This window comes from Callionymus lyra, chromosome 12 (genome assembly GCF_982586985.1).
Source record: "Callionymus lyra chromosome 12, fCalLyr1.hap1.1, whole genome shotgun sequence".
In the NCBI taxonomy this organism is placed as follows: Eukaryota; Metazoa; Chordata; class Actinopteri; order Syngnathiformes; family Callionymidae; genus Callionymus; species Callionymus lyra.
The window spans coordinates 20,138,683-20,165,980 of NC_141829.1; the positions used below are offsets into that span (position 1 = coordinate 20,138,683).

The 27,298-nt window shown below is 36.9% G+C and overlaps 2 protein-coding genes across 2 annotated transcripts in view; both read right to left on the reverse strand.

Moving 5' to 3' along the window:
* dachd (dachshund d) overlaps positions 1-15,338 on the reverse strand; it is a 152,321-nt gene extending 136,983 nt beyond the window's left edge. Inside the window, exon 1 of the mRNA XM_087803680.1 lies at positions 14,436-15,338. Within this exon, the coding sequence (XP_087659806.1) occupies positions 14,436-14,983 (548 nt within the window). The 5' untranslated portion in view covers positions 14,984-15,338. The remainder of the gene's footprint in view (positions 1-14,435) is intronic.
* tbc1d4 (TBC1 domain family, member 4) overlaps positions 1-27,298 on the reverse strand; it is a 343,760-nt gene that overhangs the window by 105,674 nt on the left and 210,788 nt on the right. The gene's annotated exons all lie outside the window — the stretch shown is intronic.

The window sequence follows — 27,298 nt, forward strand, 5'->3', positions numbered from 1 at the left end:
TGTATCATTTGTGGGACCAGTCAAGCAGGAGTCCCGAGAGGAGGAGCCACTTCCTCCTCGCCGTCGTGGTAATCTCAGCTCGACTGGGGGTTTTTTTTTTCGGGGGGGAGACAAACAGACAGGTGGGACGAACCTGAAACCAATGAAGGAATCAAGTCAAATTAAGCACCTCTCGACTCGGAGAGGTTGAATTTAGGGGGCTGATAGAGCAAAAAGGAATTAATTCGTCCGAAGTTGGGAAGTGAATTCGTAAAAATGTCAGCGGAATACGATCCATTTAGACAGCTCTCATTGCTTAATGGGGTAGGAAATTCATTTCTTTCCGACGACATCGTGGATGATGTGACTCTATGTAAAATATATGAAGCCATTACTGGAAAAGAAAGAAAAAACACAAGTTTTTAGTTGTTGTGAGACACGGAGGAGCTGAGGGGGAGGGCTGATGTCGAGGGGAGGGTGGGGTATGGGGGGGGGGTCATCCTGTACACCCGGCTATCTGGAGTCCTCACCAGAGAATGTCACGTACACAATACATTTCCTAGCAAAGGCAACTGATGAAAACCATTTTTGTTCCATCACAAAGAACTAGGTCACCCTCTCATAATTGTCAATCATGCAATAAATCTCTCCGTGGCACAAATGAATACAGCATTGGGAATGAGACAAAGCTTATTGGCATGCTATGTCAGCTTGACTCAATTCATCCTCCTTTTCACACAAGACCATTCATATGTGAAGTTGTGCGAGGGTCTCCGGCTCTCCTTTCTCACACATACACACACGGGACAAGCGCACACACACGCTCCGGCTGTAAGGGTTAATATATGTGGACAGGCCATTTCAGCCACGCTTTTTTTTTTCTCCTCCTATCGTAGACATTTTTATTTCCATAGAGAATGTCCTGTGCAGTCTGTGGTTGCAATCTTGTCCCGGGCACGGAAGGGATTGACGAATATCTGCGACGCTACATGTCAGATTATTGTGTTTAGAGACAGATTTAATTAATAATACAAATCATATTTACACAGTAGACTGATCTAATGACGGATTTGCTCCGATTTGTGTTTACTTCAGTGAAAACGAATTAGGAAATAACATGCATTCGTCAAAGAGCTAGTTTAATGACTTTATGAAGAATATCACTCACTCAGATCAGATTTTTTTTTATAAATCTTCAGTTATTGAATTGGCTAGTGGCTAAAAAACCAACACCTTTTTCCCCAAAAACATTTTGTTCCAAATCATCCTAAGCATGAGCTTAAGCGGTTAGAGGCCATACAAGTCAATGAAGAATCCTTTAGTTGATTTTCTTAAACACAGCAAGAGGGATAGTGAGTTTCCTTATATATGTGGCCAAGAGTCTCACTACACGGAGAATCATGTTTTTAATGCTTTTTTTTTGTTTTTAAATACACAACAATCAAAGGTATTTTTCAGTTCAACCGTATCACAGCTGTACTTTATGTATTTTTGTGTCTACAAACCTTTAAACCTGCAATAGTAATTTTCAAAAGTCCAATATCACTTATTTTTTTAAGCAATATGGTTGTTTGTTTGAACACAAGCCTTTTTTTAACTGCTGATACTGCCCCCTGAAGTGTCGGAGGAAGTACTGCACAAGAGCTTCGATAGATTGGAGAATGTATTTTTCCAACAAGGAGGTTTATGCAATTGTCAGTGTTTATCCAGTTTTCAGAAAAATATATTTGAAAATGTAAAAAAAAATGTTTTACTTTAATTAAATTTAAGGAATTTATGTAATTTGTACAAAAGATACAAAAGATTTACTCCTATAATGCATGTCTAACATGAACATAGGGCTTTATTGTTGGATAAAAAATACAAGCACAAGTTTGTAAATTAGCCGTTTGGTGGTATTTTTGCAAGTATAATTTAATATTTCATTTAATTTCTAATACTACAAATAAATTAATGCACTAGAAGAACATATACAGATTCATGAAGCCATGAAACTAGTGGCAGTTGTGGGATATGTTACATTCTGGCAGGTTTTGTATCCCTTGTTTTTTGTGATACTTTCATGATACGACTGGAATATACTGTATATGACACCATCATAAAAAAAGGAAGAAACCAGAAAGTCGCTTATAAAAGTGCAATCGAGTCCATAGGGTGAGAGCAGGAATAAAAGTTGATCCGCAGATAGAAAGTGATCCAGAGTTCTCCGGTTATAAAAGCATCTCGACGAGATGTAGAGCAGCTTCTCTATTAGTCCAAATTAATGTTTTGTTATTCTGCTCAACCTCCTGTAGCGCAGGCTTCTACGAATCCAGACATCGTTCACTGACGGTTGCCGGGTTACACAATTATGCAGTCAATGATTTGTTTGCTAAATATAATTCTCAGTACCTTCCTTTGGTTTTATCTTTCCTTCTTAAGCAGCGACGGATTTTAAACAAGATTTTAGTCGACTTAATCGTTGATTTATTTATCAAATCTTTATCAACGGCACTTGCTTCAGAAAGGTTTTCCACTCATCTTATGTCTTCAGTTAAAAAGAAAGTGAAACGTTCTCAAGATCAAACCCAAGAAATTATGTTTTATCCTTTAATGCAAATGTTTTTGTACAAATTTGGTGACTTGTGATGATTTTCAATTAAAATGAAAAGCCAACGTGGATTTTATTAACTGAAAGTGTTGCTGACTTTATAGATAAGATGAAAGAAAAACTACAATTTAGTTGTTAAGTAGACCTGTCACTTAACTACAGTTGACAATATTGATATGTTGTATATAAAAAATATAATAGAACCCTTTGATTATGGTTCAGTTTTGATAAATGTATGTATTTCTTGTGGATATTATTGTCCTGACCAGTTACTGCGACACTAAATATTCCCCAGTTTGAGTTCCAGGACCTCAGGTGTGTCAAACTCAGCTTAAAAATCTGTAATAAAAAGTTTAAAAAAAAACTGCTGCAGGATGATTAAAATGACCTACATTTTTTGGTACTCATTTTACAAAAAAAAAAGGGTCAAAATAGAATTTGATATAACTCACCAATATGAGAAAAATATCAAAATATTTGCTTCTCTCATCAAATTCCGCGTATATCATTGTTTCCTAATTTAAGTGAAAAACACTGTTATCCTAATGTGTCATGGTATAAACATTGAGTCAACTCTTTATTTTTGAAGCTCCAGCTCTTCTAAACATAGTTTTGAATCATAGTTTTGTATACTTTACGATAACATTTTGATTTGGAAAGTCTTTTCCACCGAACTGTCATCACTGGTCAACCGGAAGAGAAGCACTTCTCTGCCGGGCTCGGTGCTCTGGACTGTGCACGTGTCTGCCAGCAACGGCTCGGAACACAGCGCTGCAGCTCCATCCACGAGAGGGTTGGTGTCGCGTCTCCGAGCAGCCGACTGTCACTCTTTAAGAGGAGGGTAATAATAGCCGGGGCGCCACAGCGAGTGGTGGCAGAGGCGATTTTGAAGAAACATCAGGGAGACGCTGACATTTGAGTCTACAAGGAGAGAAACCCAAGTGCTGCAACCAATAAAGACTCGCGGCTGATATTCTCTCCGGCGCAGGCGAGAGGTGGGAAGAGGAAGAGCAAAAGGAGGTGTCAGTGTAAGATGAAAATGTGTTGACCTGGTGATATTGATACTGCGCTCATAACGTCTACAGGTGGACGCTGCCGTCAGGGGCCCTTTTTGAATGTGACTTTCAGTGGAACGACAACCTGAACTGCTGGTATAAGCGAGTGTCTAGCATTTCTTTTTATTATATGTATTATTGTGTATTGATACGAACATATTATTTTTAATCTTTTAAGGTAAAATGCATTTACCTTATGCCATTTTACAAGTGCATTTTCTTTACATACAAATACAATTTTTTGAATTATGCATTTTTTTTCATCTCCATATATTTGGCCTTTTAATTGCGTTTATTTATTGACCATTTTGTATGTATAAAAACATTTTTGAAAGCATTTCATCTCCCATTTGTTTTAGTAGGCTATTTTTATTTATATATATATATTGAAAGTTGTGGGAGGGGGGGGGGGCGAGCAAAAAAAGGGGTAAAATTTAAATGTTAATTTTATTTTTTGTTAAATATTTTTTCATTTTAAAGTTTAACATTTTAATATACCTTTGTGTGCATTATAATATTTTTCAAACATTCTTATATTTCAAATGTATTTATGCATCTACCCTTGGTTAAATATTATACTGTATGAGTGTTTTAAAGACAGCTTTAAAAATTATATTATTAAAAATGTAAAGCATGTTTCATATTCATATTTAAAACTATAAAATACATTTAAAGTAAAACATTAGTTTCCAAAACATGTGAAAAAAGACGATTTACTCGTTTTATCTTGACTTAATAATCAACATGTATTTCGAAGTGAACTACTTCTTTACTTAAATCAAGTTTTGGATTTAATTTTGATTATTCCAGGCTGCATAGAAATAATTAATATAGTATTTTTTACTGTTTATTTACTCCTTTACTTTTTCTACTGTAACGTTTTACTGTTCAACTCATGTTTAAGAGATCATTTTTGCACAATATTGTCATAATTATGTTAACATATTCATTCTAAATATTGAAATAACTCTTAATATTGTTTAATTTTATATGTTTTTAATACATTGAAATGTATGAGTATTTCAGAACTGCTCAGTCCAGGACAGGTGTCCATCCAAACACATTAACAGGCTAAAAATAGAATAAGTCCATGATAGCCACAAGTCAATCTGATTTAATTGAATTAGTTTATTAATTAATTTTGCTTGAAATTAACCTTTATGACAGTGCTTTAATTCAACCCGGGGATTTGAAAGACAGAAGTGGAACAGAGAGTTGACCCCGGCTGCTCTGACCACGACCTTCCAGTCAATGTTTCTCCAACTTTTCCACTCCAAGGACTGATTAACTAAAGGTTTAAAAAAAAAAAAAAAGACATAAGTCACTGGAAAAACACTGATTTCATTTACTCATCTATTTGACTCATTGATTTCATTTCACACACACACACAGAACGACGCTGGTGTCCAACACTGAACCGGTTTAAAGCTACTGGTGTCTCAGTTCCCGTGAAAAAAAAAGCAGAAAACCTTTGGGGCCATTTTCTTGGTTTATCATCAAAAGGTATTGACTGATGCTTTGAAGCAGCGTGGAACGTTCTGCTAGTTTCAAGTGTCATTAGCTTCGGGGCTTTTCCAGCGTGCGCCAGGTAAAGATTAGATAACAATCAGTCCTTTTTATAGATACTGTTGGAGGTACTGAGGCTGTGTCTTCGCCGAAGCCGCAAACATGAGAGGAGACGGAGGAGAGAGATGTCATTTCCTCTACAGCTCAATCCCTGCTCACTGTCAGCGGCTGCCGCTCGCATGGAAACGACACTAACTGGGAGACCATCGGAGTCGTAGGAAGAAAAAAGTGATAAGTTCTTCACTTACGATTGTCAAACACTTTATTATAATGTATCCTTTTTTTGTTCTTATTTTAAAGTGTAACCCCCAACCCCAAAATAAACTATTACAATCCAGGAGTTTATTTATTCAATTAAAAACGATTTTCATTTGTTTTAATGAGACAAAAAACATGTTATTTAATTCAATTCCAATTAAAGTCCTTGTTTTGTTTTTTAGAATAAGTTAGCTGGTTACTCCGAGGGATAAATATTTGGAAACGAACATATAAAAATAAATGTTTAATCTTAATAGATTTATTTGTAGTCTCGCAAATGCATTCTGGGACACCTTAAGATAAGAGTTTAATAATCAATAATCGACCAATGAGTTTGGCTAAAGATGAATTGTGCTTTACATGGAGATAGATGTTCCTTGTGGTCTGATGAAGCTTCATGAAGACGTGTCATTGTTTTCCAGTCCACTAGATGGCAGTCTCTTCATTATTTTCCTTTTTTTTTACTGTTCTAATGAAACATCACATCATTTTTAAACTGATGGCGCCACCTACTGACCTCTAAACAACATGATACTGCTTCATGAAGTTTCTTCACTACCTATAATGGTGTCTCGCTTTATGTGGTGTTAGACTCGACCCAACTTCTGATTCACCCCGGGTGAACAACCGTTCTAATGAAACATCACTTCATTTTTAAACTGATGGCGCCACCTACTGACCTCTAAACAACATGACACTGTTTCATGAAGCTTCAGCCTTTAGCCCATTACTAAAAAAGACATAAAAATATATTTAAAAATGGTAAAAATTAGATTTAATTACTGATTATTTTGGATCTTTAAGAGGCAAGAGGCTTTAAGAAGTTGTGTGTACACTGATAAATGAATATAATAAATTAAAAAAAACTTTAAAAAATGCTCATTTTTCAGGGTGAAAATGATGGTCAAAATATCTACATTAAACAATAATATTAATTAAACTTTAACTTGGGGTACCAAAGATAAACTATGACCAATTCATTTTTCATTTTGTTTTTTTGGGCTGTGAACTAGAAGTGAACCTGAACAATATTTGGAGGACGTAAAAACTAATTAGTGATCATTTTGTATCTTCGAGAGACACAAGTTTTGTGTTTCTTTTATGATTTCAAGACCAAACGAGAGTCAAGATTGCACCCTCATAAAAGCAGAGAACAAAGAGCTTCTTGTTGCATGACATTCCTTCCCCGCATACACTGGCGTTATTAAGGAGACGGCGTTTGTATCAACTGGTGAGCTCCAGAAACACAGACTCTTGAGGAATAACATCTGCATGTTTACGCAGGAGAAGATTCATCCCCGATAGCCTGCGCCAAAATGAAGAGAGAGGGGGAAGAGAAAAAAAAACAAGTGGAGGAAATTTGTGGAATCCCATCTGAGATCGGTTCCCTGATGGATTCCTTTTCCTGTCAGCTCAGACGAGAAATGAAGCCGGAGAAAATTAACTCCTGATACAGCCACGCCGAATTAGACAAGCAGGGAGACGAAGGGGAAGAAGAAGAAAAAAAGACTACACACTTTTTAAGGATTCCAGCCTTGTCATTTTCAATTTTCTGCTCTTTGGACATGCTTGTATTCAGACTCCCCAACATCTATTCTCCATATCAATCCTAATTAGACAATCTGGGCCCACGAAGGATGGAAGTCGGGCTATTTGCATAATTTAATCATAAATACTCAGTGATACATATTTCCAAATGCATTTGTACAATTATCTTTTCATCCTTGGGGCAAAAGTATTAATATGATTAGGCAATAATTCTTTTTTTTTTCTCAAAAAAAAAAAAAAAAAAGAGGGGAATCAGAATCCAGAGCTGGTTTTTAAAAACCAGCTTTGGGCGATATGAAAAAATAATTAATTTCAGAGGAAATCAATTTCTCCACGAGACTATATTAGACAGTGCCAGGCAAAGGGCCGGCGGAATCCTTCGTCCAATCAGGAAATCTCATCTGCTACCTCTAACTTCTGTCAGTAGTGTTTAACGTCGCCGGCCGGAGCGTTCGGCGACTTCCACCCGTGTTTCGCTAAACGCGCCCGTTAAAGTGACGGCGGCGGTGAATAAAGACAAGCTATCTGGAGCCAAATGAAGGAGGAGGAAGGAAGAGGGAATCAAGAGTGGTCCAAAAAAAAAAAAAAAAAATCCATTGCAGGGCCTGTCAGGCGATCGCTTAAAACATCAGGTACGAATTAGTGTCAACAAATTTAGCTTCACGTGCTACATGAAGGCAGACACATTCGAAACAGCATTTCAGCCTAAAAGGTATGTTGAGAATTAACTCATTAATAAATAACCGGACTTAAAATTGAAAAAAAAAAAAAAGAATAAATGAGTTTAAGATAAACATTTGTGTCCATCTGATTAAAAAAAAAAAAAAAATATTTTTTTCCTCACAAATACACTTTTTAAAAGGGTATCTTTACATAGATTTTAAAAAAATATTAGAAAATAAATGAATAGTTAAATTGGTTAAAAATTACTCTACACCTTTAACTTAATGTGCTACATGATGGCATGGCAGGTGACACATTTGAAACAGGATTTTAAGATGCATTTCTATAAAATATATGTAAAAAATGATGTTTTTTAATAACCTAATTTAAAAGATAATACATCTAAGTAGTTAAAAATGTTTTTTATTAGAGTTAAAGAGAAAATATTTTGTTCATCTGTTCTCTGACAAATACACCTTTTACTAAAAGAGAAAGAAAGAAGTAAATTAACTAAATATTCAACCTCAATTTAACCTTTTGACGGTTAAAAGATCAGGTATTTATCAAAAATGTACATAAAGTTTTTTTAATTAATACATAATCTGATTTAAAACATAATTGTAAATAGCGTTAAAGAGTAAATGATTTGTTCACCTGATTAAAACAAATTTTCATTATAAAAGGTGTATCAAGGTCAGAAAAAAAATTAAATATCTAGATTAAGAAAATAAAAGCAAATAAACCAACTATTTACACATTTAACCTGTGATTCAAAACTTTAAACAAAATAAAAATATGAATAAAATGTGTTGGATTGTTGATTTGAATGACAGAAATTAAAATTGACTGAAAAACCCTTTTTTTCTTATTCTTAAGATAAGATAAGATGAACTCTCAGATCTCATGCATTTGTCGTTTTAGTGACACTTAAAGAATAATTCACTGTCAAAGTTAGTTTTAATAAAACGGAAACTACTGTACGAGTCGAATCTGTTACATGAGGGAAGATAATAGTTTTTTTATGTTGCATTTTGATATTGATCCTGATTAAAAACATGAGTGGATGAGAATGAAAAGTACCATATTTCGTGTAAAAGATTTAAAAGGACAAAATTAAAGTTATTTTGTGTTTGTAAAGCAGGTTTGTGATGTAGATTTAAGTGCACTTTTATCACAGATTTATTTTCATTTAAAATAGATTACAGAAGCTTTTTAAAATACCAAATGCAAAAGAAGCTATTAAAAGAGAAAAAAACGGCGAGCGGCGTCTTGGTTTAATTCTCAATTTTGCTCGTAAATTGGGGGCGAAAACAGGAGTTTTTGACGACTGAGCGGATAAACAACAAGCAGAGCTCTTCGTCATGTAAATGGAAACACAAATGAGTGTCAACCAAAAGCCTCTCTAACAAGTCCGAGAAGATTGACGGTCACAATGGCTAATTCTAGGAAAGAAAAAAAAAAACTTTCTCAAAATCTGCACTTGTTCCAACTCAATGAAAAGCCACTGTTCTATTCAAGGAGACTATTTGCAGAGAGAAGAGGGGGGAAAAAAACAAAAAAAAAAAAAACACCTTGCCACCATCTGCCAGCTGCACAGTCGACTTGAGCACATGTACCGCTCCTAATCAAATTTAACAGAGCCCCACTGAAGGATTAGAAGTGTAGAAAAACAAAGATGGTTAATTTGTTTTTTCTCTCACTCAATAAACGCCCAGATTCCAATTTGACTTTCAAGAAAGTACCAGTGGATTCCATACTATTATCTCAGTCACTTTTTTTCTTGGACCGCTCTCTCTCTCTCCCTCGCTCTAATCAGGCATCTGTCACTCTGTTTTTGAAGTTATTATCGCGCCGGCTCCCTCTTGGATGTGGTTGCCGGGTGACGGGGTATCTTAGCACCCACTCTGACTGGGAATGATTTGAATGGAATCCAGAAATCTCCCCTGAGTACCTGTAAACACATCCCGTGCCTTGTAGAAAACAAATATATTATAGGAGAGCTCGACGGAGGAGAGGGGAGAGACAAGCTGGCACCCCTCAGTGGCAGCTCACACTGAGCGCTAAACAAAACAATTACCGTCATTTGCAAATATGTGTGTTTAGGCATAAACACTCGTCGGGAAATAGGAACGGTGGTAGAAAAAAAAGGTGAGGTGCTCTTCGGCTGTCACCGGCGGGAGGAGGGAGAAGTCGTTTCGCTTCTGACACTCGCAGAAAAAAAAAAAAGAGATCCGCTTGACTGAAAGGAGTCGAGGAAAATCTATTTAAGAAGGGCATGTAAGTGAAAGAAACGCCACCCCGCTCTCCCAGTGGTGGGACGTTGTCTGGGGCGTGCGGTTAACCTTCAGGGGTAGACAATGATTGTCAATTAACTGCTGCATTTCTGCGCCCCAGCGTCGTGTTGCCTTCCTCTACAAAGCAGACCCCAATGAGAGATATGCGATATCTCGGCGTCAACCCCCCCCACCACACACACCCTACACCCCCCCCTCTCTCTCTGTTATAATAACCTTTTAGAGAGTTCAAGTGTCACGCAGCAATAAGAACCCTTTCCATCCCACCGCAGGGAAAATGAAAAGGAAAACAAGTAGCTGGAACAGAGGGGCTGGTGGGCCGCTCAGGTGGGAGCAGAGACGACTGGACCAGGACCAGCAAGAGCAGGACTTTTATTTCTGACTCTCAGGTATATCCCATAGTGTCACCCGTGAGCAAGGCAGCGCCCAGGAAATAACAAAAAAAAATTAAAAAAAATACAAACTTCAAAGGAAATACAGATGATTGCAAAGAGTCTTTTTGCTTTTCGGTCCAGGTCGCTAATGGCTACGCTTAAATTGTTGCTTCACAAATGTAATAAATATTGTAGTTCTAGCAGAAAAACTCAATCATACCACGGGACAAAATATGAAACTGAGCCCAAGATGTGGTTTAAAAAACTTTTTACCTGGCCCTCCTTTGATCTTATTTTTTAATGTCCTTTCATATTCATTGTTGACATTTAAATGTTTAAAAGTTAATGTTGCAATTTATTGATCTAATGTGACACATTAACATTTATATATATGGTTGTTGTTGTTTTTTTTAAACACACATTTATTAATAATATACTAATTACTTTACAAAAAATTTGATCCCCATGTATAATGTTTATTATATCATCTTGAAAAATAAACAAACTTCAAAGGAATTACAGATGATTGCAAAAAAAAAGAAGTCATCTTGCTTTTCGGTCGATGTCGCTAATGGCTACGCTTAAATTGTTGGTTCACAAAAATAATAAATATTCTAAATCTATCAGAAAAAGTCATACGCAACACCTGGCCCTCCTTTGAATTTCCTTTCATATGAATACACCTTTCACTTTTTTTCAAACTATCCAGATTCATTGTTTAAATTTCATATTTTCCATCGACCTCTAGAATAGCACTTTTTTTTTTTTTTTTAAACCAAATGACATGTATGCGAGTCTCGTGGGACACGTGAATGGAGTTGGCGGGCTGGATTTGGCCCCCTGTCCTCGAGTTTACAAGGTAGACATTGAAATGCTTCTCGCGACGTTAGCAAGTTAGCTTAAGAGAAATGATCAACTCCAGGTCATCGTCAGGTCAAGTGATCGACAGTGAGATTTGTTCAAGAACATTTAAGGTTAATATAGAAGTTAATTGTATTTATTCATTTTAATGTTGATTTCTCGCAGATGTTTCTTCTCCACTGTGAAATAACTGAATTGATTTATTTATTATGATAATATTATTTTTTAAATGAGATGGAAATTATTATATTTAATGTATTTTTATATTATATAAATGAAACAAAATAGAAGAATCACCAGTTTAACCTCTTTTTAAACCATTTTCTTAAGTGACGTAAAAAGAAAAGTTTAAGAAAAATAACTTACAAACTTGTTTATTGCCTTGTTTTTCAACTATAATCTGAATGTTGCGGCACGACATAACTTGTTAGTGAGGTATGTATAGGCAAATGATGTGAACACAGAAACATAAATTAATTTAAAATGACTTTGTGTATGTTGGTTTGAAACATTTGTGAGAAGAATTTTTGTGTTATACATAAGTTTAATTTACACTAATTTGCATCTCTGGGTGAGCTCTTTAAGATAAACTTCATCCAACACATTTAAAATATATATTTTCATGGTATCAACTTTTTGACCAGCATTTAAGATTTTCCAAATAATAAATACACAAACGCATTTAAATTAAATTGTTTAAAGTTAAGAAAATATTTTTCTATTGCTGTTTTGCATAAACATGTGAAAACTGTTGACAATAAAGCAGATAATTGTCTTAAAAGTAAGAAGAATTCTTGTCAAAAATGAAGTTATGAACTATTAAAGTTGATTGATAAATATCCAACATACAAGACCTGCTATTAGGAGCTTCAAAGTTGTCAAACAAATATTACTTTTTGTCAATTAAAAAGTCATTTGTAAAGCAAATTGTTGAATGAAAACAGTCGTATTCCTGGGTTTTGGAATATTTTCAATGGACTTATAAAAGAGGGATTTGTTTGTTTCCACATCAAACTGAAGCAGCAGGACGCAGCCGAGTTCTGTGATGCTATTCACATTCACACTGTGTGCAGAATGAGAGTCGTTTTAACACAATAGACCGTGGGAGGGAAAGAAACATCATGTGAAATAGTACGAGCCATTGTACGGAGTATTATTCTCCTCATTGTTGCCCCTCTGTCACCGTGATAAAAAAGAGAAAAAAGAGCAGCGACATTGTGGTTACAGGGCGACATGAAAGCCAGGTCCGGGGTTGTTGTTGTGTAACCCGAGCTCTGATACTTATTTATCCGAGCACGAGTCAAAAGAGGACCTGGTTTTCACCTGCCGGTTGCTCGGCCTGATCATTTTGTCAGCAGCAATTGAGCGGCACATCCCTGCAAATAAAATCAACTCTTTCTAAGTAACAGAAGCCTTTTATCCGGCTGATGCTTCCTCGCCGTGCCGTGATGTAATTCTCCAAATGGGGCAGACCGGGTCTGAGTGATTGATTTCAGGCCCGGCATTGGGAGAACCTGGCTGCTTTCAGAGACAATTACAGTCCTGTCCGTGTGCCCGTAATAGCCCAGCACTTTAGCGTCATTAAAGCGACGCGAGGCACTGCATTATCCTTTAACCCCATCGCCGGCCACCCCCCCACCACCACCACCACCACCACCCAATTGACAACCCCAAGAGTTCAACCACATAGTTTGTCACCTGAAGCCAGACTGGATCACTGCCTTTATATACATCTACAGACACGTGGGTGGCGCTGTATAAATGGATCATTGCTAATGGAAATCTCAAAAGATGCAACATTTCTAAACATCTTTGTGATTTACACTTTCAATCCCCCCCCCCTGAACCCCTCAAAAAGATCCCAAAGTGTGCATCAACCCCATCCCTCCCTCCCGCCACTGATCTGATTCCTTCCATCATATTTGCATTTCCTCCTCATTTCTGAGCAGCCGATCAATACGGAATCAATCACCCTGACAGGTAAGATGGTAAATTTGAGCAGACTTGTCCCATTCTGGGAGAGTGAGAGCGATACATCACAGCCCACCAGCCAGCCACGGGAGGGACAGTGAAAATGGCTTTTAATCAAATATCGATCTCCACTTTAATCACTTTAAAATCCGCGGGAGAGAAATGTTTTATTTGGCAGAGGAGCTGTTTATATTACTACACTCGCGACAAGTAATGACCGGGGGAAAAAAATGACACTTGTTATCGGCAAAGGGAATAATTTTTATGTATTAAATACTTTTCCGTCCAATATTCATAATTAAAGTGACAGAAATAGAGGACGAACATCATCACATGGAATGAGTTACAAGCTTGTGACACAGCTTTTGTTCTGAGCTCAACCTTTAATAACAATTTTGCCTGAGAATAAGTTAATGCTGTAATTTATTGAACTAATGTGACACATTTAGGTTATTTAAAAAAAAAAGAAACAAACACATTTATTAATAATATACTTATTAGTTCACAGAAAATTTGATTTGAATGTTTAATGTATTATCTTGATGCATATGAATTTATAATTTATTAAATGCAAGAATGCTTGTCAACTAAATAGTTATTAAACATTGCACAATAATAATAAACAATAATAGTTTTAAACTGGCCCAAATTGTGACTTTCCAAATTACTTTGAAAGTTTTTTCTTCTGTTTTACTACATATCCAGGACATGAACAACACTATATTTGTTTTAACAAGTTCAAATCAATACAACATTTTGGGAAACAAATGACTTACTTAATTACCAGCTACATCTTATTTTCAATTACATTTAATTGAAACAATCGTGTCAAAGTTATGTCAAGACAGGGTTAAACCCTCAAAGCATTTGGAAAATTCCTCTGATGTGACATCAATATAAATGGATTAGCCTTTTAATTATTGTAAGAATATTTAAAGGTATATTCAGCATCATAATAAATGCGTTTTTGTCATGTATATGTTTCATTTTTTCTTATGCTACATTTCCTTTTAACTCATTTTATTTGCAACTTCAGAGTTATGTTTAATATTAAACTAGTATTTCTGTCATATCAAAAGATTTTAATTTAACTTTACTAAATATTATATCGTTTAAACTCATTTTTTCGACTTTTTTCACACTTGATTTAACTTTCCCTAAACTTTGTGAACTCGGATTCCTGATATTAAACTTTGATAGCGTTGGATTATGATGGTAAACTGGTGGTGATGGTGGGGGTCTCTTGCGCCTTTTACGCACGGAGGTCTCCACTAACCTGGCGTTGGTGCAGTCGTTGTAAAGCGTCTCGAAGTCCTTCCTGGAGATGAGTTTGCAGCGGTTGACGCCGGGCTGGATGGCGCCGAGACCCCGCAGGATGCGGACCTGCTCCACGTTGCAGACCACCGGCGTGATCTCCAGCCGCTTCAGCTTGGTGTAGACGGTGTGCAGCCCCCCGACCAGGTGCTTCAGGAACAGGTCGAAGGCTTGCGGGAGGCAGATGAGCTCGCAGCCGTCCACGGTGAACGACGCCACCTTGGCGCCGCGGAGCTCCACCATCTTGCACTCGTTGTTCTGCGGGATGTTCTCCACGGGGGACGGGGTCGAGTAGACGGGCTTGCCGGGCGGCAGCGACCCCGCCGCCGCGCCCGGGACCCCCGGGCTGCCGGTGCCGAGCAGCTCCGACCTGAAGAGGGTCGGCGCGCACGGCGGCGCCAGGGATGGAGACGGCGAGGAAGAAGTTGCGGACGGCGGGGAGGTGGTGGTCGGGGTGGAGATCTGGGGGGCCAGAGGGTTCGGAGGGATCAGCGCAGCCGGCACGGCCATGGTCACCTACTGGAGGCTGGAGAAGCGAGGAGTTCAAAGTCCGGAAAAAAAAACTGCCCGCAAAAAACACCCCCAAATGAAAAGAAATCCAAAGTGGAGTTTCGCTTCCCTCGGATAAGTTTGGGGGGAAGAAGAAGTAGAAAAAAAAAGAGCAGCCGAGGAAGGAATGAGTGAGGGGGCTTTTGTCAGGGGGGGTCGAGCGCCAGGACAATGATCAAAGATAGGAGGAGGAATGACAGGAGGAAAATGAGCTGAAAAGTGCAGCTCCGCGCTGTGGATGAGTTGTTGTTGTCACACGGTGCAGAGAGGGAGGAGCCAGGGGACTGAGCAGACCTCTCGGTGTGGCTCTTGGATCTTCATCTTCGCTTTCATTCACCTGGAAGGGAAATATTGCATTTTAGATCAGAAATAAATACATCTTGAATTTATCCTTTTAAACCTTTGCGGGTTTTTTTTTCCCATCATGACTTCACTTTTAACAGGGACATTCCTGCTTGTTTCACCTGACATCTTCCACGTAACTTTTTTGTCTTGGATAAAGTACAAGCGTTTTTTAAGATATTCATATTCTTTGAGTTCCGAAATCCTCCACATAGATGTTGGGGTTGAAAAAAAAAACCGTCTTTGCCTTGATCAAAAAACAAAGTACAAAAGAGAAAGTACATTGTTTAGACATACATAAGCTGAAACAACAACCTAAATCCTCCACAAGGATTCTTGGGGTTAAAAGGAAAAAAATGTTGTCTTGGAATTAAAAAATAAATATAGTAAAAGCCATATTCTTAAAACATTGTTTAGACAAACATAACCAGAAAAAACACCCGGAATACTCCACATAGAGGCTTATGGCTGGAAAATCTTTTTATTTTGATTTTATTATTATTTATCAAGTTAAAGGACGAGTTTAATATTAGTTAGTTTAATATTTATATTGTTTAGACAAACATAACCTGAAACAACAACCCAATTCCTCCACATCGATTTTATGGGTCAAAGGAAAAAATGTTGTCTTGGAATTTAAAAATAAATATATTAAAAGCCATATTTAAGATTCTTAAAACATTGTTTAGACAAACATAACCTGAAACAACCCTCCATCTAGATAGCTGGAAAATCTTTAATTTTTTTAGGCTTTTATTTTTTTAAGTTAAAGGACAAGCCATGTTTAACATATTTACATTGTTTAGACATGGATAACCTGGGAAATCATCCACATAGAGTCAGCTTTGCTCAAGAAAATATAGTCATATTAAGATTACAAGGTTGAGTTTTAGTCATGGGATTTTTTTATTTTTTTTATTAACTAGGTAAAGCCATTCTAAGGACATGCTTTTTCTACATATCTGACCTGAAACGATGACCATTGTATTTATCTGATGGATTTATTATCTTACTTATCAAAGCTAATACGATTTTTGAACCCTGAAGCTTTTAAAAACCCCACTGATGTGACATTATTTTAAATTATTAGCCTATAATTATTCAAATATTAAGAATAATTCAAGGTATTTTCACAATAAATTGAATAGTTTTCTTTGTGCTTTTTAGATTTAATGACTTTCAAATTCAGAGTTGAACTAGATTTCTTATTGAACTGGTTTTACTTGAACTATATAAAATATATTTGAATTTAATTTGACTAAATATTATATTATTTGACTAATATCAGAAGGTGATTTCTTTGGTTAAAAATGTTGAGTTTACCCAAACTTTTTACAGCTTGTTTTACCCCAAATCTTACACGTAGAGATAACTTAGCTTAAGACATTCTTATTATTATTCATATATGACCTGAAACAAACGCTTTTCTATTCATATATTTTTACTTTACGTGAAGCAGGTCAGTACATCCTGTAGAAGTCTGGCCCGAAAACAATCCTCATAATTACACATTTTTTCTTTAACTCAGGGTTTGGTGGATTTCATTTTGAATCTGAGGTATTAGTGGTCAAAAATTAAATGATCAACTAGTTAAACTACTTAATACAATTTGCATCACTTTATATTACGGTTTATTTTTTTTTTTAATGTTTTTTTAATCTACCAAACCGGCAAAATAAATCATCAAATTGTGTCGGAAATGTCAGGCTTGAGATATTGGCTCCTGCAAGGATTTGATTCATTATATCGGCTGTTTGTGACGTACTTTAAAATAAACAGGGTCCCCATTATATCCATAACAAAAGGTTTAGGGTTTGTAACAACAGATCAGCCAATAATAGAACTAAATAAAAATGATAAATTAAAGCTTCATAGTATCAAGTATATAAGAATGTTTATGTTTAAGAATAAGAGCAAAGGTTGGCATTTAAAATAAGTAACAGTTTTGATATTTAACAATACTTTTTGGCACTGAATAAGCCATAGTTGGTGCAGCCATAGTTTATATATATAATTAAATAAGATAAGAAACGTCTTAGAACTGATCAGTTAAATCTTTATGTCCAATGAATTATCCGTGAGTAGACAAATAATGTTACTGTCGTTTGGAAATAACTGCTGAGCTGCAATAAACTGCTTAAACTCCAATTTAATAAGAAGATTCATAACCTTCCTGTGCCAGAGTCTAACATTTAACCATTAGTCGATAAAGGAAAATATTATATTGAAGATATCAATTGTTTATAAGGTTTCAATGTTCATTAGAAAACACATTTAAATCATTCTCTTGGCTTTAGGAGGAAGAATGTGTCATTTCTTTACGGTCCTTTGACAAAAATAAAGTCACTGTCCGATATATAACAAGTAAATAAACAGAAAATTCATGAACACGAGCAGCAAAACTTTGTATTCACCAACACGAGTCTGCCTTTAATTCTGAGAGGCTTAAGTCTGTGTCCTTATCTCTGTGTATAAAGTCAAAAACACATCAAATTCCTTCATTTTACTTCACATTTTTCCTGTTTCTGGAAGATTCTGCTCAGGCTTACAATCTTCTGAACCAGAAGACACGATTTAGAATCATCATCTAACCTCTTAATGTTCACGCGTTCGTTAAATCTCTACAAATAATGTGTTGATCCGTATCTATAAACCATTTTTCGTTAAGTAAAACAAATGCGTCCGCAGCTCAATTATCTGTATTTTCAGCGTCTTCCTGTTGTCCTGCGGTATCGGCCAGCTGAAAGATAAGCACTTTGTCTTTACAAAATTATCATTCAGGAAAAGAGGTAGCTCGTAGTGTAAAATCAATAGCTGTTTAAAATTCATTGTCAGGCAATCCATTTGCCCTTTATGTCGGTAACCTTTCACTTAAATATGCACCATATTAAGATTTCATTATACACAATGAATGTCACAACAGTTTGCCACCATTTTTCCTGTTTGCATGGGTTAACTGCAAATCATTGTGCTTGTAATGTCTGAAAAATGACTTCATTAACATTATACAGGAGGAACACGCGGGGCTGCTAATAGGTATAAGCCAGCACAGGATGTTATGATACTGTAGATAAAACGCCTGTAGAATAACTGGGAGGGCTTTGTGTGGGTTGAAAAAACAACACAGGAGGTCAAGATTCGTAATTTTCTTTAAAGAATGTGTGACAAAAAAAAAACAGTTGGTTTTTTTTAATTGGGTAAGAGTAAGAAACGTGTTCTGTCTTCAGTCCTTTTTATGCGTACGAGTAGAAAACAAGTGTCAAATTGTTTTTATAAAAATCAACCTGAATTATTTTGTTTCAGGTTTTTTTAGTTACAAAATCCATGTTTCAGTGTTGTTTTTATAAAATAGATTAAAAAACAGTAGTACTGTATGTTAATCCATGATTTAAAACAATCGACAAACATTTTGTTTATTTAATTATTTACAAATATCTCAATCCATTTGTATATTTCTTAAAAAAAAACTTTAACAATATAATATCCACCTAAAATATTCATTTATAATTAAACAGTTTATTTTATTGTTTATAAGTTCATACCCTTTAAATTGTTATACAATTAGAATAAATAAAAAATGTTGCTGGGGTGCGGAAAGTTTGGGCCCCTCTACTTAAGCCGCTGCGACCCAAATCCAGATACATTTAAGAAAATGATATTCAAATTATATTGGCTAATACAAAGAGACCGTTTATTTAAATGACATTACAGATAATGCATCATTTAAACCCTTGAATGAGCCGAGGCCCCAAGCAGACAAGCTACTTCACAATTTAACCCATTTAGTCTTTAGTTGTAGTTTACCGGGTCAGTTTAGCTTAAGCTTAACCAGAAAAATGTAGTTTTTGTTCTAGAGTAACATTAAGGTTAATTGTAACTGGAATGACTATATATTAACTATCTTAGTTTAACATATTTTTTAATCTGATTATTCTGAAGATTTGATTTTCTGTGCCACTTGTTCCTTTTGGGGGTCGCGCGGGGTCCTATCCCAGTTTCATTAGGCGAGAGGCAGGGGACACCCTGGACAGGACATCAGTCTGTCACAGGGCAACCATTCACAAAAACACTCATACCTACGAACAATTTCCCCGAGTTCCTGATCAACCTGTGTATGTTTTTGGACAGTAGGAGGAAACCGGAGTGCAAGGAGTAAAACCACGCAACACGGGGAGAACGTTCAAAGAAAGTTCACAAGTCACTGTGAGGCAATCGCGCTAACCACTGCGCCATTGTTAACATAAGAATCTAAATTCAGCAAATCAAAAAATAATTTAAAATGTATATATTGTTAAAAAGATTTGTCAGATTTTTACACAACAAAGTGACAAGTGGAAAACATTTTCTCTCTTATTGGGTCGTAACGAAGATTTCATGTGCACCATGAAAGATAGTGTAATATTAACCGTGATTAAGAATGACATATTATCTTAGATTATCCGTTTATATCAATGCAAAGTGAAAGGGCACAAATCAAAGCATGACCCTATAACTGAAGAAGAACCACAAAAAAAAAATTAAAAGACGCATCGTCAGCGATCAAAGTTTTCCGGAGCCTTCCAAGAGCACTTTTCCAAAGTACAGTACATCTGGATGAGATTGTGTAAAACAAATGACTATGTCAAAAAGTAATCACCCGATATGATGTATGGCGTCAAGAAAGAAAATGGTAGGATACGCGACCAGACTTGTGCATGATCAATGACACACTATATTGTTTGATGTAATAATTTATTCACCCCATAAAGCTTTGATAAAACAATGTTGAGAAGCAATTTAAATTGAATTCATTTAAATGTCAATTCGCATGGTTAGGGTTTTTCTATAATTGGCTATTTAATTAAAATAATTTTCATAGTCATTAATACAGCCAGCAACTTGTAGCACGCTGACGTGTTTTAATTACATGGTATTAAGAAAATTGATATGCTTTAGAAAGCATAGTGAATAAGAAATAATTAGAGCAATCATGCATCATCCTCATATGGACATTAAGTGTATCACAATATAATTGATGGAGTTAAAAAAGGAGAGAGATAAATAACTTTAATTGTGTCTGGGTTGGTGTACGAGCTCGCAACAAAGAATCACACTCGCCATGTATTATATTCCAGAGGCAATTCATTATCTGTAGCATCACTTAGCTCTGCATGCCCAGCGCTCTCCTCTAACCCGTGATTACATGACATTTCAAAGCACTGATACTACGCAGTCTTTTAAAATGTCCCTTTAGCCGGTCTGCATAAATCTCCCGCCCGGGTTTCTGCTCCGTCCGGCAGAAAGGGGCCAGGGAAGCGACGGAGTTTAGCGTCATTTAGATGCTCGGAATAAAGCATCTATTGATCATGAATATTTGTTTCTCCAAGGTTGCGCAGCCTTGACCCCATCTATTCCCAGACGCTCTCCAACACAAACATGTCACTGGGGGTGAAGGGGAGACGTAAGATAATATTAAACAAACCATTGCTTTTCAGATGCCGGGGACTCGATGGAGATAATCGTTTTTTTTAATCTAGAATTTGATTTGACTGAAACAACAGCTTCACTTAAGACTTTTATTGATTGAAAGTGCTTATAACTATTGATAAAAATGCTGTGGACCATAAGTATCCATCCCCCAGCGCCTGCTTCATAACTCACTTCTTCTGAACTTTTGTTTTAAAAGTACATCCTGTTTTCAAACATTGTTTTTATTGATTACTGGAGCTTATTTGGAAGTGGCTTCCCTCCTGATCTTGACTCTACTTGTAACTGTTTTTCTGCAACTATTTTGTTTTAATCTTTCTCATTATTGCTCTGCATCTTTAGGAAGTAGGACTTTTTTGGAGGTTTCTTTGTCTTTGAGAGTTTTAGAATGCTGCATTTGTGTTTCTTGTGATCTCTAGAGTATTAAAGAGCTTTATCTGTTCCTAATAGACTTGAAGTCAAGACAGACACAACTGAGACACTACCAAGACCATAGAGTGCCAAGAATTTTCTAGGCCAAGACCAAGATACTAGAGTTTCAGAACCAACTCAAGACCAAGACCTTTCAAGGCAAAGACCAAGATACGACCAAGACCGTCGAGACCAAGACAAGGCTAAGACCGGGACAGACCAAGTCAAGACCAAGACTTTCCCAGGCCAAAACCAAGGTACAAACAAGACTGTAGAATGTTGATGCGTTGAGCGTTAAGAACAAACCAGCAGAAAAGAAAATAGAACACACAAGCTGACAATTTACCAATATTTTCTCTCTTATTCCTAGCATTTCAGCATTCATTAGATAAAAAAAGGCTTGTGATCATTTTTTTTGTGGCAGTAGCAACACGTTGCTTTAAGTTGAACATAAGATTCATATCGGACTCGATTCTGACCACCGTCCACCTGTCCGCACAATGAATTGGGTTCTGAAGAGGTGTGGTAACTAGTGTTGTGTTGTGAAAAAAATATTGGATTATTATTGTATTTTCCATTTCAATATTACATAAATACAGTAAGACTATAATTCCCCAGAAACTCTAGCTTCGTTAAAAGTTATGAATAGTTGCCGGGGACACATTTTCCATAGTGAAAGAGATACAATGAAAGATTATTTGGCCAATGTGAAGATGCCAGTCAAGCTATCAACCGCACATCAATCTCAATAACCGTACAGTATTCTGCTGCAACTCTATCAGACTGTAGACAGATCAGGGGCCAACTTCCTGATATCTAAAGAACTCTAAGATCACGATGTTGACAGGGCGAATCACAACTTCCGCAAACATTCTTTTTATGTGACCACATGGCGCACATACTGGAAAACAACCAGTCAAACAACTGAAGCATTCCTGTGAACACACAAAGACCATCAAACCTCACTGACCTCCTCCAATCCAACAATCCTTACAGTAGTCTCTGTCCTTTAAAGTTCAAAACACACCACAGACCTTCTAAAAACAAGGGTTACACAAATTAAATATGTAATTACTAAGTATAACTCCCACTCCTTCCAAGAAAGTAGGGGTGGATCAAAACCTCCTGATTCTCCCCTTTAATATAACACATTCTATTCTTAAACGATAGAATCAACATTCCACAGAATATAAAACTTCCCTGGATGTGAAGACATTTCTTCTCTGCCTCATAACCCACATTAAGCAATGTAAACAGATTCATCAAATCAATATGAGAGACTGTTTTTAATTTTTTCCACATCGACTCTCTTCGGTCTGACGACACCACTAATTCATCTGTGATTCTCATTTGTTTGTTTTTTTCTTCCTGTTCTACAACATCCATGCACGCTCTCCATCACTGGCACCACTGACAATCTCATCCCATGCTTCAGTGAACATTTGTTTTGCTTGGACTTCAGTTGGTTTAGTTAAATAAATTACTTTTGGTCTCTCAAACGCTCTCTCAGATTTGTCATGGTTGTCAATAAGAGCCTCAGCAATCAACAGCACCAACGTCATAACTCTTTAAATGGTGAGAAATGTTCCCATTACAAAACAGGAAATTAATATTTGTTATATGTGATACGTTTTGATTCTATTCCCTAAAAATGAGGTAAACCCTTCAAATGTCAGGCCAAGATATTATAGCTCATTGTCAGTAAATTAAAAGTAAAAAAAAAGTAATGTGCCATGAGTTGACGACTGTCGAGTTGGGTAAATCTTCATCTAGTATTTTGAAATCTGAAAAGACAAATTAGGAGAACAACAAGGAGTCAGAAGTTGTGCAAAAGATGGCGAAATGTCCATGGTTGTGTTGCAGCAAGAGGCCACGTGTGTGGTCGGTGACTTCCACCCCTATGTGTTGTGGTACCTCAGCAGACTTTAATACTAAAGATATTTTGGTTAAAAGTCTATAATTCAAACAGAGTCATCCAGTTTTGGAGGCATGGCTAATAGCCCTAAGCCTCCTTGGGACGCATTATTTGCTTCCTAAGGCAACAGTATCCATGATTCCTAAGTTGAAATATTCTATACTTCCTACAATATTGTACTATAGTCTTCCAATTGTAAGGTATTCTATGCTTAATTATGTTTACCTACCTCGCCACTACTCTTTAAAGCAGCGATACGTGAACCTAACATTAGTTTCAATGATGATTTTAAACTACCATGGCTCATTTAGCAGAACTTTGGTGACCCACTCAGAGTCTGTGAGTGTCATGTGACCACCAGTCAGAACAATCTTTTTAAACCTATGTTTTATCTGCTTTAAGTGAGGTATTAAGTAGTTCCTTAAGTGAGTTTTTTTTATACTTAACAGGCCAAGGTAATCTACTCTACCCTTTATTAGTTAATTTAAACGATTGCCTAATGGAGTATTGAGTTGTAGCAACAGTTAAAAAAGTATTCCAAAAAAAGTTCAAACCAAAACCCATGGACCAGTAAGTATTGCTTTTACATTTGATTGTGTGCAAAGTTGGTGGATCCCAGTCTAGCCGAAGACAGTGCCTTGGAAAACATGCAGTGAACAGAAAAAGATCATTTTATATCATTCGATTTTTTTGGTTATGCATTTGATATCCACTTCCAAGTCATCATAAGGCACAGTAGGTAGAAGTCCCGTCATAATGTGTCACTCGATATTGTGACCAAAAAAGGTATTGGGAGAAGCTTGGCCATCTAGTCCAAGATAAACGTAAAGCTTGAGTGTCAGGATGCCTACTTGGGTCAATAGGGCAGACGCAGGATACAGTCGAATATATGCCCCTCAGTTGACCCATGAACACTGATTTTCGTTCTAGAAAGATCCACCTGAGGTAAATAGTACAGTAAAGTGACTGTTATGGCTCAACTATTGTCAAATTAGATGCGGCCTTTCACACAATATGTTAAACAATGGCTCTCCTTGCTAATACAACTGCACAAAGGAGGGCCAAATAGCTCGGTTCATTTTCAAAGAGCCCGGCTCACAATTAGGGCAGTCACGGGCCACATCCGACAGTACTTCACTTGATATAGCCGCGGCGCAAGAAACAGAGATTTGTGGATATCTAAATTGCCAAAGCAGAAACCTGTATAAACAGCGGTAATTACCGGGCCATTGACAGTCTCTCGGTGTTGTGCTCATTCTGCCACAGCCGCAGTGATTAAAATGAATCCTCATCGACTTCTCCATTAAAGCGCTGGCAGGAGCGATCCCATGACCTTTCCCCATTGATTGAACATAACAATCACAATTCAATTGTAATGCAAAGAGAACATTTGTTATAATGTACATGAGATGCATGAGCCATTTCCTGCGAGCGGGGAAGGGTAATCAATGGAGTGACTCTTGGTGTGATGCAAGGAGAATGAGACTGTGTTTGCGAGCCCTAATTCATACAGCCCGCAGTGTATGATGGAAGCCAATGATTTGCATGTAAGCGCTCTGATTTCTCCGAGCTCATCATATAATTGGACAACAAATCCAAAAGGTGGCAGCGCGATAGGTAAACAGCGCATCCCGGTCCTTCGCTTGTGATTGTGGCCGTTACAATAACGTCCATCCATCCCTCCCTCCCGGTACCCATCGTCCAACACTTCATCTCAGGTCAGGTCATGGAGAAAGACGTTGCAAAAGAGGCACCACACGCTTTCAATTCCCTAGAAATCAGGTTTTCAATTTGGTCACAGTGTCCTTTTTACAGTCACTACACAGAGTTTGTTCATGCTTAGGTAGTAGGTAAATAGTAATAATTACATTTGACAATCATTTTAGAAATCAATATCAGTTAAATAAAGTCAGAGAAAAAAGGATCACAAGTAAGGAAAGCAAGATTGACCCAGGACACAATGAGCACATTATGTAGGTTGTCATTAAATTATTTAAAACAAATAAACAGTTCTAACCCGTTATCTCAAGGTCAAGGTGACCCAGTGGCCCGAAAAACCAATGCGTTTGTGGTATCCCTCGTGTTGCATCTGGGTCAAGGTGAACGACCTCCACCACTGCATATGCATTTATGGAAGCTAGGGAGGCCGAGGTTAAATGTTGTTTTGTTTACTTATATGAAGTGTAAAAGGGGCAACTCATCCAGTGTCCAACTGAGGCTGGCTGCAGAAACAGAAATACCAGAAGTCATTTACACACAATCAGGCTAGTTTAAAAAAGTGTGTTTTAAACACTAATTTCACTCACGCCATACACTGTAGTTAGTGTTAGAGGGTGTATCCTTTATTTCCCTTAAATTGCATTCCATTATCAGTTTTTATGAACTTGGAAAATAGGACACGTGGTTCCCTTCCCTACCCACCATCTTAGTGACGTTGTAAACGTCATTCACACACACACACACACACACGCACACGCATTTTCAGCCAGCAGTAGAAGAAGCCGTCACGTCATTTCCTGTTAGTGCGTAGCGGCAGTGTTTGATTTGAGACATACTGTTGAGAATTTGCATACTAGTAAGTATGTACACTATCCTGATGCATACTAACTTCTAGTATCCTAAGAGAAAAATGCGATTTGAGACAAAGCTAAGGAAAAAAAAAAAAAGCAGAAAAACATTAGATTATATTGACTTTGTTAATGTAACATAGCCTTAATACAATTGGCAGATTCATTGCACGATCATAGTCCACTCCAACTCTTACTACTACTCCGTAGTCTGGCTAAACTTCCTTTTTCAAAGATGGCCTCGACTGCAAATTGGCTTCAGTTCAGCAACAGATGAATGACGGTAAGGACAGTCCAGTATTTTCATACAATTTCAAAAAACATCTTACACTAAAAAATTTTAAAGAGACACTTGAAAATTAGTTTCTAAAATATATACACAGCACGAATCCAAATGCAGAAGACGCAAAAAGTAGTTTGAAGACAATTTAATAAATGTCCAAAATATGCACTAAGGTATACAATAAAACTAGTCCGTTTCATAAACCTAGAGAGCTGGTAAAATAAATTAAACAAAATACTTACTGTAAATACACCAAAATGAGAAAAAGCACTGGTTATATTCCAGGAAAGTTGAAAGATAAAAAAAACAAAAAAAAAACATGGACTTGCATGGCCTGGACAAAAAGTGACTAAGATCATGGTCATGGAAAAGGACATGAATTGACATCAACAACATCCTGGCAACAGACAAATGGAAAGTGTAGCTTAAATAAAGAACCAGGTGCAGGTGCTGACACGCAAGGGTGATCACACCAGGTGCAGACAATGAAAGCTAATCACACAGGACATGGAAAAGGACAGACATGGTGCAGACACACAGGAAGGCGAACCCTCACCAAAATAAAACAGGAAGTGACATAAACAAGGGATAGCAAATTATCACACATTTAAAGAAATGGGAGATTCAAGCATACTATTGAGACTTTCCTTTTTAGATTTGAAGCATTACTAGAGGAAAACCATGTCCCTCAGGTCACCTGGGAATACCCCCGGTGCTACACCTGGAGGATGTTCCTGGGGGAAGAAATTAGGGCCACATCACTGGCGTCTCAAGATAAACTGATGGGATATACAGAAGGAGATTATTTATATTTTACCGTTCTCTTTCTGGTCCTAGTTTTACACAGAAAGCCGTCTTTGTTTTCTGGTGTGTTTGTTTGTTTCATTATGAATCGCTGGATATCATAAAGCAAACGGTTTTTACGACCTCATTAATTTCTCCGCAGCATTAGCAACTCAGAAATACATCTGGTTCTTCTATACGATCCCACGACAGAAATCTCACCAGCAACAGTTTGAATTGGATCAAAACACATCCTATAATGTGTGGTGCATTTAAACCTTTGGAAAAAAAAAAAAAGAACTGATCTCACAATGCAACGAAACAGAGTGTTCCATTTAACTGACGACTTAATAAATAACTTTTAAATCACTGAGCAGTGAACCTACTATCAAAACAATGTACAATAAAGCAAGTGTGTGTGTGTGTGTGTGTGTGTGTGTTTGTTGCAGTCAATTAAGGGTTAGCTTGTAAAAGCGTAATAAGTAATGATTAGCTAAAGCCAAGCGGGT